The 12,445-nt window shown below is 43.7% G+C and overlaps 1 protein-coding gene across 10 annotated transcripts in view; it reads left to right on the forward strand.

The window, feature by feature from the left end:
- The window catches only part of LOC108068309 (serine-rich adhesin for platelets), a 38,410-nt gene that overhangs the window by 20,675 nt on the left and 5,290 nt on the right, over positions 1–12,445 (forward strand). For 7 of the 10 annotated variants that reach the window (XR_011418978.1, XR_011418976.1, XR_011418977.1 and 4 more), the window contains exons 3-8: positions 6,116–6,664; positions 8,478–8,815; positions 8,912–10,310; positions 10,894–11,203; positions 11,259–11,414; positions 11,762–12,445. Coding sequence is in view for 4 of the 10 variants with exons in the window: in XM_070216576.1 (XP_070072677.1) it covers positions 6,116–6,664; positions 8,478–8,815; positions 8,912–10,310; positions 10,894–11,203; positions 11,259–11,414; positions 11,762–12,445 (3,436 nt within the window). In the remaining 6 variants the exon portion in view is untranslated. The remainder of the gene's footprint in view (positions 1–6,115; positions 6,665–8,477; positions 8,816–8,911; positions 10,311–10,893; positions 11,204–11,258; positions 11,415–11,761) is intronic. The other 3 variants (XR_011418980.1, XM_070216583.1, XR_011418981.1) reach the window with 2 other exon arrangements.

The raw sequence follows: 12,445 nt of genomic DNA on the forward strand, positions 1-12,445 counted from the left end.
GCTGCTTCATCCACTGGCAGCCGTCATCAACATGGCCCATCATCATCATCATCATCTGGTCATCTGGCCCATCGTATTTTGTGTGTGTGGTCGAGTTGGAGTTCGCGGCTCAAGTGCTCGGCCCAGAACCAAATCGAAATGGAATCTTGAATCTTAGTTCGTGGCTCGGTTCGTGGCGGTCGGTTTCTGGTCCGGCCAAACTGAAATAGCACCACATACTTAACGAGATCTGGACTTTAAGATACTCTAGCCAACTGCGAGCCACTCGCTTCGGTCCGCCCGGGAACGTCCATCAAATGCAATGACATCATTGCTTTGGTATTGCCTGGCCGCACTCAAACTGAAGAGATTGATCCAAATAATTAAGTGATTTTTTGCGATTGAATTCTGATCGGCTTACGAAACAATAGAATATCCTATTGCCCGACGATGAGATCATAGTGAAGTATCCAAAAAGTGTGTTGACCCTAGGTTTTATTAAAGAGATGAGAAATTTTATGACATTTTTGGCTATTAGAATTTATCTTTAATCTGTTTTGGGAGCACCAAGAAATATTTGGGTTAGGTTTTTATGATCGCTTGGTTGGGACAGATTTCAAATTATCTAAACATATTTCCTTCTCTTTTCGCGGCTCGGTTCAAAGTTGACATTTCGAATGCATTTTTCCTGGAGCTAAATTCGAGATCATTTAATGACGGCACAGTCACTCAATTTGGCAACTGTTACATTCACCCGATCAGTGTTGATATGCCCTTTTTCAGCCATACTTTTATGGCTGCAGGGTATTCGGCAGAGAAACACCGAAACCAGAAAGAAAAATACCATTGAAAGTTGTTTCATTCCGCTGACTTTGTATCTTATCGCGATTGAACTTTGTTGCCACTGCGGCTGACGATGCTGATATTGTGAGAGCCTGGCCGAAAGATGAAAGGGTAATAGAGTGAGGGGGGCTGGCTAGGGAAGCGATCAATACAATCAATCGGAAACGATCAGCCGAAAGAAGACACCGAGTCCTTGCCAGTGATGGGAAAAGTAACCATCTTCAACTTTTGGCAAAATACGTTTAAAGAAAAGTAAATATATAATTTATTAAACATGCGTATAAATAAAGAAAAAAAGCGATATTAAAATATTTAATTTTATACGTTTTATAATTTTTGAAAACTAAAAATCCCTCTTCATTATTAGAGCATACAATTAATTTATTTATTTTATTTTGTATGTGAGAAAAATTTATTAAATCTGAGTATAAATAAAGATATAAGTTGTAAGTTAAATAATTTATTTTTTACGTTTTTTAATTTTCCAATATATTCTTAAAGCCATATGTTCATTGAAGAAATAGTTGTTAGATGAATAAATTAATTTATATGATTTTCTGCTTAAATTCTAAGTCGAATTCCAATTAATGGGTATTCCGAAATGTATTTAAACTTTCTTGCCATCGCTGGTCCTAGTCCGCATTAGTTTCAGTTTAAAGAGCTCGACTCGACTCAATTTGATGGCCAAGTCCGGGATTTATATCACCGACATCCCGCTGTTCATCCGCGGCGCATTTGCCGACAAAGACAAAGTCAAAGGCAGCGAGTGCCGCCATGGATCGCAGGGAAATCAATTTGGCAATATCCATATTATCCAATATCGAATCGAGCTCAGAGCAGAGCAGATTGTTATGCCGACGCACCCAGACACCGTTAGGCAACCAGATAGACGGATAGATCCCTGACAACTTCTTCATTAGCATTATGGATGGTGGATTTCGGATTGCGGCACCGAAGGAAAGGCAAAACAGAAATTTACATTTTGCAAGATTCTTTTTTTCTTTTTGTGCAGGCAGCATGCAAGCGCAGCAGCATTTGAATTATTCGCCAGCAGTTGCAGTTGAATCGCTGTTTCTGTTTCTTTCTGGCCATGTTGCTACAATGTTGCCGCCTAACGGTACCGAACCGCTGGCAATGCCGCCGCCTTTGTGGGTCACTGGGTTGCCACAAGTCTAACCAGAAAAATAAAAATAAAAAACAAGCAGCAGAGATGCTGCCCGCAGAGAAGATGCAGCCGGTCGCCCGAGAGATTTACCTGTGGTCAGTCAGCATTTCATTTGTTGTCTTTTTTCCCAAGTGCTCCCCAAGTCATTTGGCCGACACACGTAAATTACTTGCAACTAATTGAGGATGTCAACTGACGTGTCTTGCCTCAATTAAGTGTTTCCTCTGCCGCTAATGAACTCCACACCAAAGTGAGATTGAGCCAGAGTTGCCTTCAATGACGCAAACACCGGCACTCTTATGAATTTCTAGCTGCACTCTGAAGCTCGAGCATATAGAGATATAAAGTCAACAAGATCGTGACAGAAATAATGCATATCAAAATGTATATTATTATAGTTTTAAAACCCAGATTGCAAGGCAATGGGTTCACAGCCATACTGCAGAACATAACATCACTGTGGCAAATCTGATAAACTTGTAAACATGATCTTAAATTAGTTAATATATCAAATTTTCCTTGTTTGAACTGACGATTTTAGTCACCTAAATTAGCAATGAATTTCCTTAAAGAATGGGGTTTAATGCTCTTCTACTTTTCCTTTTCGTTATTTATGTTTCTTTATGTTTAGACCAAAAAGTCGTATCATATCAGTAAAATTGTACCAAAAAACTTTTGTGCTAATAGGACTAGTCTTTTAAAAACAAGTAATTTAAAAATAATAGTTCAGAATGGGCTTAATAAATTTAAAATGTTTGATTGTTAGACTGCCATTTGCTTTGACATTATTTAGAGCCACGAAAACGCATCCCACTGTGCACTGTGCTCTGCTGCAAAGTACCAAAGTCAGTGCCAGCTAAAAATAAAAAGAGTCAAAGCTTTGGCATGTCTAGGCAGGCGATCGGTGCGAGTTGCCAGCCAGAAAGCCAGAAAAGCCAGAGGAGCCAGAAAAGGCGACATGCATGCCACGAACATAGGGACAGATGGACCGAGGGTCGGACTGGATGCCGGATAGACATGGACGACATGGGGCATATGGCATATGGCAGAGTCCCCGAGTCGAGTCACACAGCCGAGGAGATAGACAGTCAATCTTATGGCCACAGACAGAAGACCACGACCGGGCAGACGACGACCGTGATGATGATGGTGCAGCATCATTAAATTCGTTTCAAGCTCAGGCAGCAAAATATTTTGGCATATTCGTATACGGCAAGAAATAACATACATTTTTCTAACACTTTGATTTAAAAAAATATTCAAGAAGAACGATTTCTGGTACTCATGGCAAGTTAAAGCTTAAAACTCCTATGGAAATGTATTTTTTAATTTAAAAACATTTTAAAGATGTTTTAAATAATACTTTAAAATACTTTACTAATAAATAAATGTGTCCAATTTATTAGGAATAAATTTAAGCAATATACACATTTTTCCACCACAAGTATCCTGCTTTTCTCTTAGTGTAAAGCCGAAAGCAAAGTCTTCCTCTACTACATCATCACGACTTTGGCTGGCATATAATATATGCGAGTGCTGGGCTCCGTGGAAGTCGTGGCAAGTCTCTGCATTTCATTGAACCTTCAACTTGACTTAGCTTTGGTTCGCTTTCGGATACAGTGTTTTCAATTTTGTGGTTTCCTTTTTATTTTCTGCTAGCCGGCTGTATGTTTTTATCGGCATCAGCTGGCCGGCGGAGGAGGCTGTACAAGATCATGACACCGATCGCTGGCTAATTTTGGCCAGGCCGAAATAAGTAATTCATTTACAGTTGGCTTTCCTTTCTCGCCAGCTGTGTTTTGCTGTGCCAGTTGTGCCACGATGATTGAGCCACCCCCTGGGCCAAGCCATGCAGATTGCTGAAGTCAGCACGGCGCAGAACAGCTTAATTAGACCCGGCCAAGATCAAGACCAACAAACCAGCCTACACATGCTGGCCTGAACTAAAATGGCGCAGCCAGCCGGAAAATCAGCGAGTAAGCGAAAAGAGGTCATCGATAGATGGACAGGCAGGCAGGCACACACACACATATTACAGCTTCCACGGCATAGTAAATTGCCAGGCATTACGGAAAAGCGAACCCAGATCGCCAAGAGTCTCCTTCTGACCATCGTGAGAAACTCCGGCAGAACGTGCATGGCCCGAGGGTGCCAAAGTCCACTTATAATTTATGTCTGCCACGCTATTCTGCACTCTTTTCCTCTACAGTCACTGTCCCAATCCCAATCCCAAACCCAAGGATGAGTGTGACTTTAGGGAGCCTCTGAAATTATTATGCATTGTCCGTTTGCCCTCGGGTCAATGGGAAGCTCGAAGAGACGGACGCCGAATTAAAATCAAAAACCGACCAGGCCAGACAAAAACAAAACTGAGGTGAAGTGAAGTGAAGTGAATAAATGAAACCGCCTCATTGAGAACTTTGGAAGGGATAACCCTGAACTCAAAAGCACTGCATTGCAGAAATAAAAGAAAAATATATCAACTGGTTTTAGAATGATGTAAATATATGTTTTTTAATGATTCAACATCCAAATTAAATAGTAGTAAATTATTAGAAATAATAGAATATGATATAAAATATTAAAAATAATATTACTGTTCACAACTTGCGACATATTTCCCTCTCCCATCGTTCTTTGCGAATCCCCTAAATATATAATATTCTTTGTTTAACGACCCGAAAAAATTCCCATCTAATGAAGCTAATTACAAAGGCATAACCACAGGCAATTTATGCTCCATTCGCCAAGTTATGAGTTACAGCCCAGAAATACTAGATCCCCAGTGAGAAGCAAGAACATTGAGGTGACTCAACCCACAACTTGCATACAATATGCATTATTCTTTGTTTCGCCCCAGCTTGGGGAACATTCAAATTTTTATATTCTACAAAAAACAATGCTGCACTTTGACTCATAGTCAAATGTGCGGCTGCATTTTGGTCATTGACACGAATACGCGGCGAACTGGACACCGGCGGGTTAAAGTTTTCATTTTGGAGCATATTATGCATTTTAGCACCATAAATCATCAATGCAATCGATTGCCACAATCGATCTTTTGGGCCAGTTCAAGTGTGTTTTGTATTTCTTTTTCTGTTTCTGTTTCTATCTATCGATGGTGTGTCATGGCACGATCCAATGAACGGATCTGCTAATTGTCCAGGTCTATGCACGTCGAGAAAACTAAACCAAATGTATACCGAAAATCGATTTGAAAATAAATTTTATACAAATTTCAGAAAAATAGTGGTAATATTCAGAACTATTTATCTTATCTTTCTGCAAGTTAAAAAAAATGCTCCTCAAATAAATCAATTGGTTATTAAAATTTATGAAGAAAATCTCGATGAAAGTGTTTCGTATAGATAAATCTGGTGATATAATTCTTATAATTTATTTTTATGTTTTAAGATAATCATTTTTTCAGTGCATGGCTACAAAAGGGTGCAGTTGCCGTTGCAATTGCAGTTGCTCTCGAGAGTCTTTTGATTTGTGGCTGGCGTTTGGTCACGTGTGCCGGGCGGGCGAGCTAAGCACGCCCAGCTGTCGAGATAAGAGGCATCTAACCATTTTGGAGGGTATACTGGTATAGCTGAGGGGAAAGGGTGGCTTGACGGTCAAGTGTTTCGTCTGGCAACTTTCATACGCCCCGTTGCCAACGGCCGAATGCCATGCGACAAAGCACTTTTACGCCCCACATGGGACACACCCACATCCGCACTGAAATTTAGACAATCACATTGCGATCGCTTGTTTAATGTTTTATTTATCTCATTTTTAACAGATTTGAATGTTATTATGGGGCAAGTAATCGATATAACAAGGCATTTGTTGATGTGTTAATTAGATCAGGTCAGGCATACTTAAGAGATTTTGAAAGCCAAGGTGGCTAGAAATTCCAAATTAAGTCCAGTTTAAGTTTTAATTTTATTATTTTAAAGCGAAAAAATTGTTTAAAAAAAGATGCAAAATGAGAACTACTCCGAAACTCACTCCAACTAAACAGTCTTACTAAAATACCGACATTATAATAATATAGATCCCCTAACGAAACCCCTTTAACCTCCACTCATTATCCTGCCACCACTGAATCCCACTCTCTCTCTCGTTCCGATCTCTCCCCAGATATCCGACTCCCAAAACATCTCACAGCCGAATGGCACACAGCACACGCAGCGCAAACAGTTGGAGGTGCTGAAGGCCCGCACCGCCAACGGCGCCATGCAGGTGATCCGCACCCAGACAGTACAAAAGAGCTCGTCCTCGTGGTCCTCCTCCGCATCCACCACCACCACATCCACCACCACCCACCGCCACCGCACGAGTAACAGTAACAGTAACGGCAATGGCCACGATCCCGATCCCCCTCTAAAGACCACGATCCTATCCCCCATCGACCAGGGTGTTGACATTTGCGAACTTAGCGACGATTGCAGTCTCAGCGGCAGCGATGCTGGAATCGTTCGTACCGCATCCGCATCCACAGCCACATCCGCCTTCGCCTCTGCATCCACATCCGCACTGAGCCAGGAGCTCATCGACGATCATGTTGATTTTGTTGTGATTAATGGCGAGGCGAGCGATCAAGAGGACGCTGCCGACGAGCATTTGCACAAAGGCGGCCACAATTTGTTACCCGATACGGCACCGAGTCTGAAATTGAGCAATCTAATGGTGAGTTTGGTGGGCCTGGGCCAGGCACAAATCAAGGTAGTCCAAAGTCAGGGCCTTGCTCCTACTTGCTACACAGAAAATCACAGGAAAATATCAGATATTAGCTTTAAATATTAAATTTCTTACAAAACATTATTTAAAACTATTTATTTTAGGTCTCTAAAAAATATTTATTCAAATATTAAATCCTAAGGACATCATTTTCACACAAATTATATTTTAATCTTCAATAGAGTTAGGTAGGTTTTTTTTTTAAATATTAAAATATTCAGAGTATCATTTCTCATTTGCATTTATACTTCAACAAAATTAGCAGATACATAAAATGCAATATTGGCTTTACAAAATATTGCAATTTGACCTTAGTCACAACTCCCTTTTATTTACTCAGTGTAGTTCGCTTTGTTTAGTCAGCTCATTAGCATGAGCCAATGTTTGCTTCTTCCATCTCGTTTTCTCGTCCGGCTGTTTTCGAGGAGTAATCTTGTGATCATGGCCATGGCAATGACCGAAAATGGCCAGTTGTTAACGGTCGTCGATTGTCGTGTTTTGGGGGAAAATGTTTTACTCTTTGCCGCTGGGAAAATCAGGGAAACTTGTAATGAACAGGGGTCTGAAAATTACCAAAGAAAGGCCTAACATTGTTGTTAAGTTTACAATTTCCAGTAAAATAATAGTAATACTTAGCACTAATTTCTTGGAAAAAGTAAGGCCGAATTTATGGTGTATGAAATCATATATTATGTATGCTTGCAAAATGTAGGGGATTTTTTGTTAAGATTAATTAGTTTTCACCATAAAAATCCAGTATAAAGAACATCAGACAGCTACCAAAAAAAAACTAAAAAACCGTGTCTGATTTTCGGCAATTGGTCAGAATTAATATTTCAGGCTAAGCTTCAATAGACTATCCAGCTGAAGCTTTGACTCATCAATCGAATCGAAATCGAATGGAAATAAAATATTTAATAATAGCCCGGCTCACATAGGCGGTGCTTAGCACTTCAGCTTGACATTTGGGTCATGACCACAAAGGAAATTTCTATACCAACTCTCCCAAAACGCGATTCGCTCATTGGGTCGAGTAGCAAAAAAAAAGTGTCTAATTATTGGGCAGCAAACAAAGATATGCGAAAGTGTCTTGAGACAAGATCAACGCCTACAGTCACCTGAAGAATCTGGTCATCAATCTCGCTTCGGAAATTTCTTTGAGGAATTTCGTTTGGTTTCTTAAACTCCTAAATCTTAACTTTACCAAGAAAAAATGTCTATATTATCCATAAATTTAATATCCCTTTATTGACTACCTAAATATTTAATTAAAATATTACTCTGTGATATTAAACAAGTGAAGTAAAACTATACAAAAAATGAGAATGAATTTTTCAAGCTTACTTAAGCTCCTTATGGAACAAATTATTTCTCTATTAGTTCTTAATTTATTCCAGGCTTTAATTCTCTTTGAACCATTCGCCTCCAATGCGGAAGTTCATTAGCCATGGTTTATTTAGCACTCAAGCTGCTGTGTGCGCTTTAAATGCGGCTTGAGTGCCCAGCTTCCTTAAGCAGTTCCTGTCAAACACTGCACCCACTGCCATATAGCAAAACAATTCCAATAACAACGGGCATCAATGACGATAACCATACGAAAGACACCCGCACTCGAGATCAGCCTTATAATGCGCTCACTTCGACTGATCTGAGCTCTTCTCAGTGCTTGATTTTAATATTCATATTGATTTTGATTTGATTTTTCGATTTATAATTTTGTTTTTAATTTTGCGCCTCTCGTTGTTGTTCCTGCCATTTACAGAAAAGCAGTTCGAGCATTTCCAGCCAGAGCAGCAACAATTCGAACTTAACAACTGCAGCACAGGCAGCGAAAAGCAACACCCACAGAAGTGCGGGCAAAATAAGCCTACATGCAATTGTGGGACCAGAATCATCATCATCATCCTCGTCATTATTATCATCGCCAGCGGTTTGGGCCAAGCAGGCTGACTTATATGGCCAACTCCCCGGTGGCGTGGGTGGTTCTGGTGGTGCTGCTAGTGCTGGCGATGCTGACGTAGCTGTGGCACCGCCAACGCAGCGTCGTGATTTGGAAAGTTTCCGGCATTATAACGATGACGGCGACGACGACGATCTGCGGTAAGTAAGACACACAGAAATTTCAGTCCATTAAACGATCGGCCCTGAATGCAGTAACACATCTCTGACTCCTTCTCCTACAAAAAAAAAAAACAGACTCACCGCTCGTCACCAGCGCCGTCAGCAGGTGTCCCAGTCGGTCTACGCCCCTCCAGTGCCCTCGATCGGATCCAGTCTGCTCCAGCGCTCCCGCTCCATTTCCACGGATGATCTCAGCAACGACTGGGAGCGAGAGGATCCCGCCGAACAGCCGGTGGGCGAGTGGCGCCGGGTCAGCAAGCTGCGTCGCTCCTTTCAGTCGCAGGATCATTACAAGAGTCCGGGATCGGGAGTATCGGTTCGACCAAGACCCCTGGATCTGCCGGGGAATTCGAGTGTGAGTGTGGCCCGTTTGCGGGCGGAACTGGAGAACGGCCGCCGCCTTCACACGGCCATGCGGAATAATCACGTGGACCTGGCCGCCCTGGATAATATATTGAACACTCCTTCCTCCACCAAACCCACGGTGGCCAAGAGGAACACCTTTCTGACGGCCGAATCCCTGCAGGAGATACGCGGCAAGCTGAAGAAGCTCTCGGACGAGAGTCTCTACAAGGAGGACTTTCTGGCCTACCACCAGAAGAAGCCGCCAGCGCCAGTGGTGGTGCGGGAGATCAGCGTGGAGAAGGTGGCTCCTCCGCCTCCCTCTGCCTTCCGACCCGTCGTTCACAACACCCACAGTTTGGAGTCCCGCCCACAGCGGCAGAAGGATACCAGTTCCAGCGAGTGGCATTTGCGGCGCAAATCCTACGGTTTCGAGAAGATGTCTCCGCCCGAGGATAAAAGCATCTTCCGGGTGGATGCCTCCACGGATAGTGGCCTGGGAAGATCTGGGGAGCAGCTGGGCAACTGGTCGCCCACCGAAAGGGAGCGGGAGAGGAACGAAAGGAATGCGGCACAGCAAGCAAACAATGGTGGTACCATTGTGCATTTCGGCAGATCCCGAAAACCCATCATCCCATCATCCTCATCAGCTGGCAGTCCCACAGAGGGAGAGCTGAGCAAGCGGCATTCAATAGCGGTGGAGGAAACCTGGCGCGATATTCGCAAGACATCGCAGGTGCATGTGAATGGAGGCAGTGCGGCTGTGACCACCAGTCACCAGCTGCACCACAAGGGCAGCGCGCAGAAGCGAGTGGAGTTCTGCAAGACGGAGGTGCACTTTGCCGCCGAATCGGGTCGCGTTAATATCGTGGAGACCGACGGCAAGCCGCCGCCCACGCAAAACTTTCGCCGACGCCGCCGCTCCACCAGCAGCAGCAGCACCACCACCAGCGGTCCGCTGCAGAGTCTTGTGAAGTCAGCCAGTGCCGGCGGCACCACCAGCAGCACCACCACGCAGAGCAGCGAGGTGACCCACTTTGGAGACGCTGTCGATCGTCGCAAGACAATTGCCACCAGCACTGTGGCCTACCGGGCCACGCTCATGGATCCGGCCGAGGTGGTCAGCCAGCCAGTGAGTATTCTTCTGGAGTAATTAAACAGAGTCTTTTATCATTTCTATCTCATAAGCACTTAGTGCCAGTTTTATTTTAAATTATAAAGAATTTTTATAAAATCAATTTATTATTACAATGGGTCGTTCATTGGATACAAATTTATCTGGAGCTCTGCCAACACACACACAGTATAGAATCGCCTAAGAAATGTTGTATATTGGCAGGCCCTTAAAGGCGTATTACTGATAAAACCAAAAAGGTTTTTCTACTAAGGATCATTTTCTCGCTCTATTTTCATGATTTCCACGCTTTAGATTCTAAATTTTAATACTTTTTCATGGTTTAACGCCTACTTAAAATTTAACATGCAGACGAGTAAACGAGTCTGACTCTTCCGAAAAACCTAATCAATTATTTTTTCAGAAAATCAAATAAAATATTTACAATCGTACAATAACGTGTTGTTTAACTACCATAGTTTTTTAGAAAAAGTCATGTATAAATTATTTAATATTGGTTAAGAAATACAATTTAATAAAATATAAATAATTACCTACTTTCCAATAAAATCTAATTCATTTTATTATTATTATTTTGCAGATCTCCAGTAGCACTAACAGCACAACCGGCAGCAGTACTCAAGTGACAGTGACCACTGTTCCCAAGCCAGTGCATGAGCCACGCTACAGTCTGATGGAGTCCACTTCGCGGAACAGCTACACCTCAACCAGCGGTGTGGATACTACGGACAACGAGACGGATGAGCTATCGAATATTCGGGGTATCCTGAAAAACAAGCCGGTGAAACCGAAGCCCTATCACCTGGGCGAGAACATCGAAAGCGCCGACGTACTGTGGAGTGTGCCGGCCATGAAGATGGATCGGGAAAGTCCCTCGGCCAGGGATAGTGGTAGGTAGCTCACACATTAAAAATAGCACCATTTAATAATTTTTTAACCCTCAAGGAACCACCAGTGATTCACCCATCAGTCCCAAGTCGGTGGCCGAAAGGATTCGCATCGTGGAGCAGCGCCAGCAGCAGCAGCAACCCTCGCCCTCTGGCAATGGATATTCCACCAAGATCAACGTGAGCCTGGGCTCCGAGGATTGGACAGAACCAGGTTGGCACTTTTAAAATATACCTTATCATACCTACTTAGTTGTACACTTGATTAGATAGTTGGAATGCCTGTAGTTTGTAGTTTGTAGGAATACGTTGTATTATCTAGTCTATCTGGGTTTTAGCCATGGACTCCTCTACTTGACTCGAACTCTCTGTACTCTGAATTGAATTCTTAACGCATGTTGTGAACAACTGACTGCCGCTTCTCTAAACCACATCTAATGCTACATCTAACACCACTCGCTAAGCTCAGCTCGATAACCACGCTCTAAAAAAAAAAGAAATAAAGAAACATGAATTGCCAAATCCACAACCAACGACACTTTCCGCACATTTCCCACACAGGCACCGCCATGTATCATCAACCAGCCAGCTCAAAGTACCGACAGTTCCGGCGTCCCAGTGCCCAGGAGCTGCTGCTGGAGGATCTGCGCCAGCACCAGCGCATCCTGGACGAAGGACTGAAGTCCACGTCGCTGATAATGCGAACCATGCGATCGGCCAGCGAATTCGATGAGGCCATGCGTCGTCTGAGCATAGCTTCGATTGAGTCCGCTCTGGTGCAGCCCTCGATTGTGGTGCCCACGCCCATGTTGCGATCGCATAGTTACCAGGAGGAGGGTTCCTACTCCCCGATGAGACGTCCCTCCACCGTTTCGACCACCTCCATAACGAGCAGCGATCTCTTTGGCAGTGCCCTCTACGATTCCCTGCCTCGAACTCCATTGGCGCCGCCGCGTCTCAAACTGCTGGGGAATACCCAGATCCCGGTGAGCCAGCAGTTGACCCAGCTGCGCAGGCTCTACGATGCCGCCGAGTTGGAGGAGGACAGTGCTGACGAGGAGGTGAAGCGGTACTTCCGCGACAGCAACAGTGACAGCGGAGGAGGAACCCAGGGAAGCTCCTCGCCGGATCAGCAGCCGGCGGAGTTGTTCAAGGGCAGCGAGTACTCCAGCAGCTGGAGTCGCCTCAAGGCCAAGCGAACCATCTGGAAGATCGAGGCACAAGATCAGATGCTGCAGCGAGCAG

The sequence above is a fragment of the Drosophila takahashii genome, chromosome 2L (genome assembly GCF_030179915.1).
Source record: "Drosophila takahashii strain IR98-3 E-12201 chromosome 2L, DtakHiC1v2, whole genome shotgun sequence".
Taxonomy (NCBI): domain Eukaryota; kingdom Metazoa; phylum Arthropoda; class Insecta; order Diptera; family Drosophilidae; genus Drosophila; species Drosophila takahashii.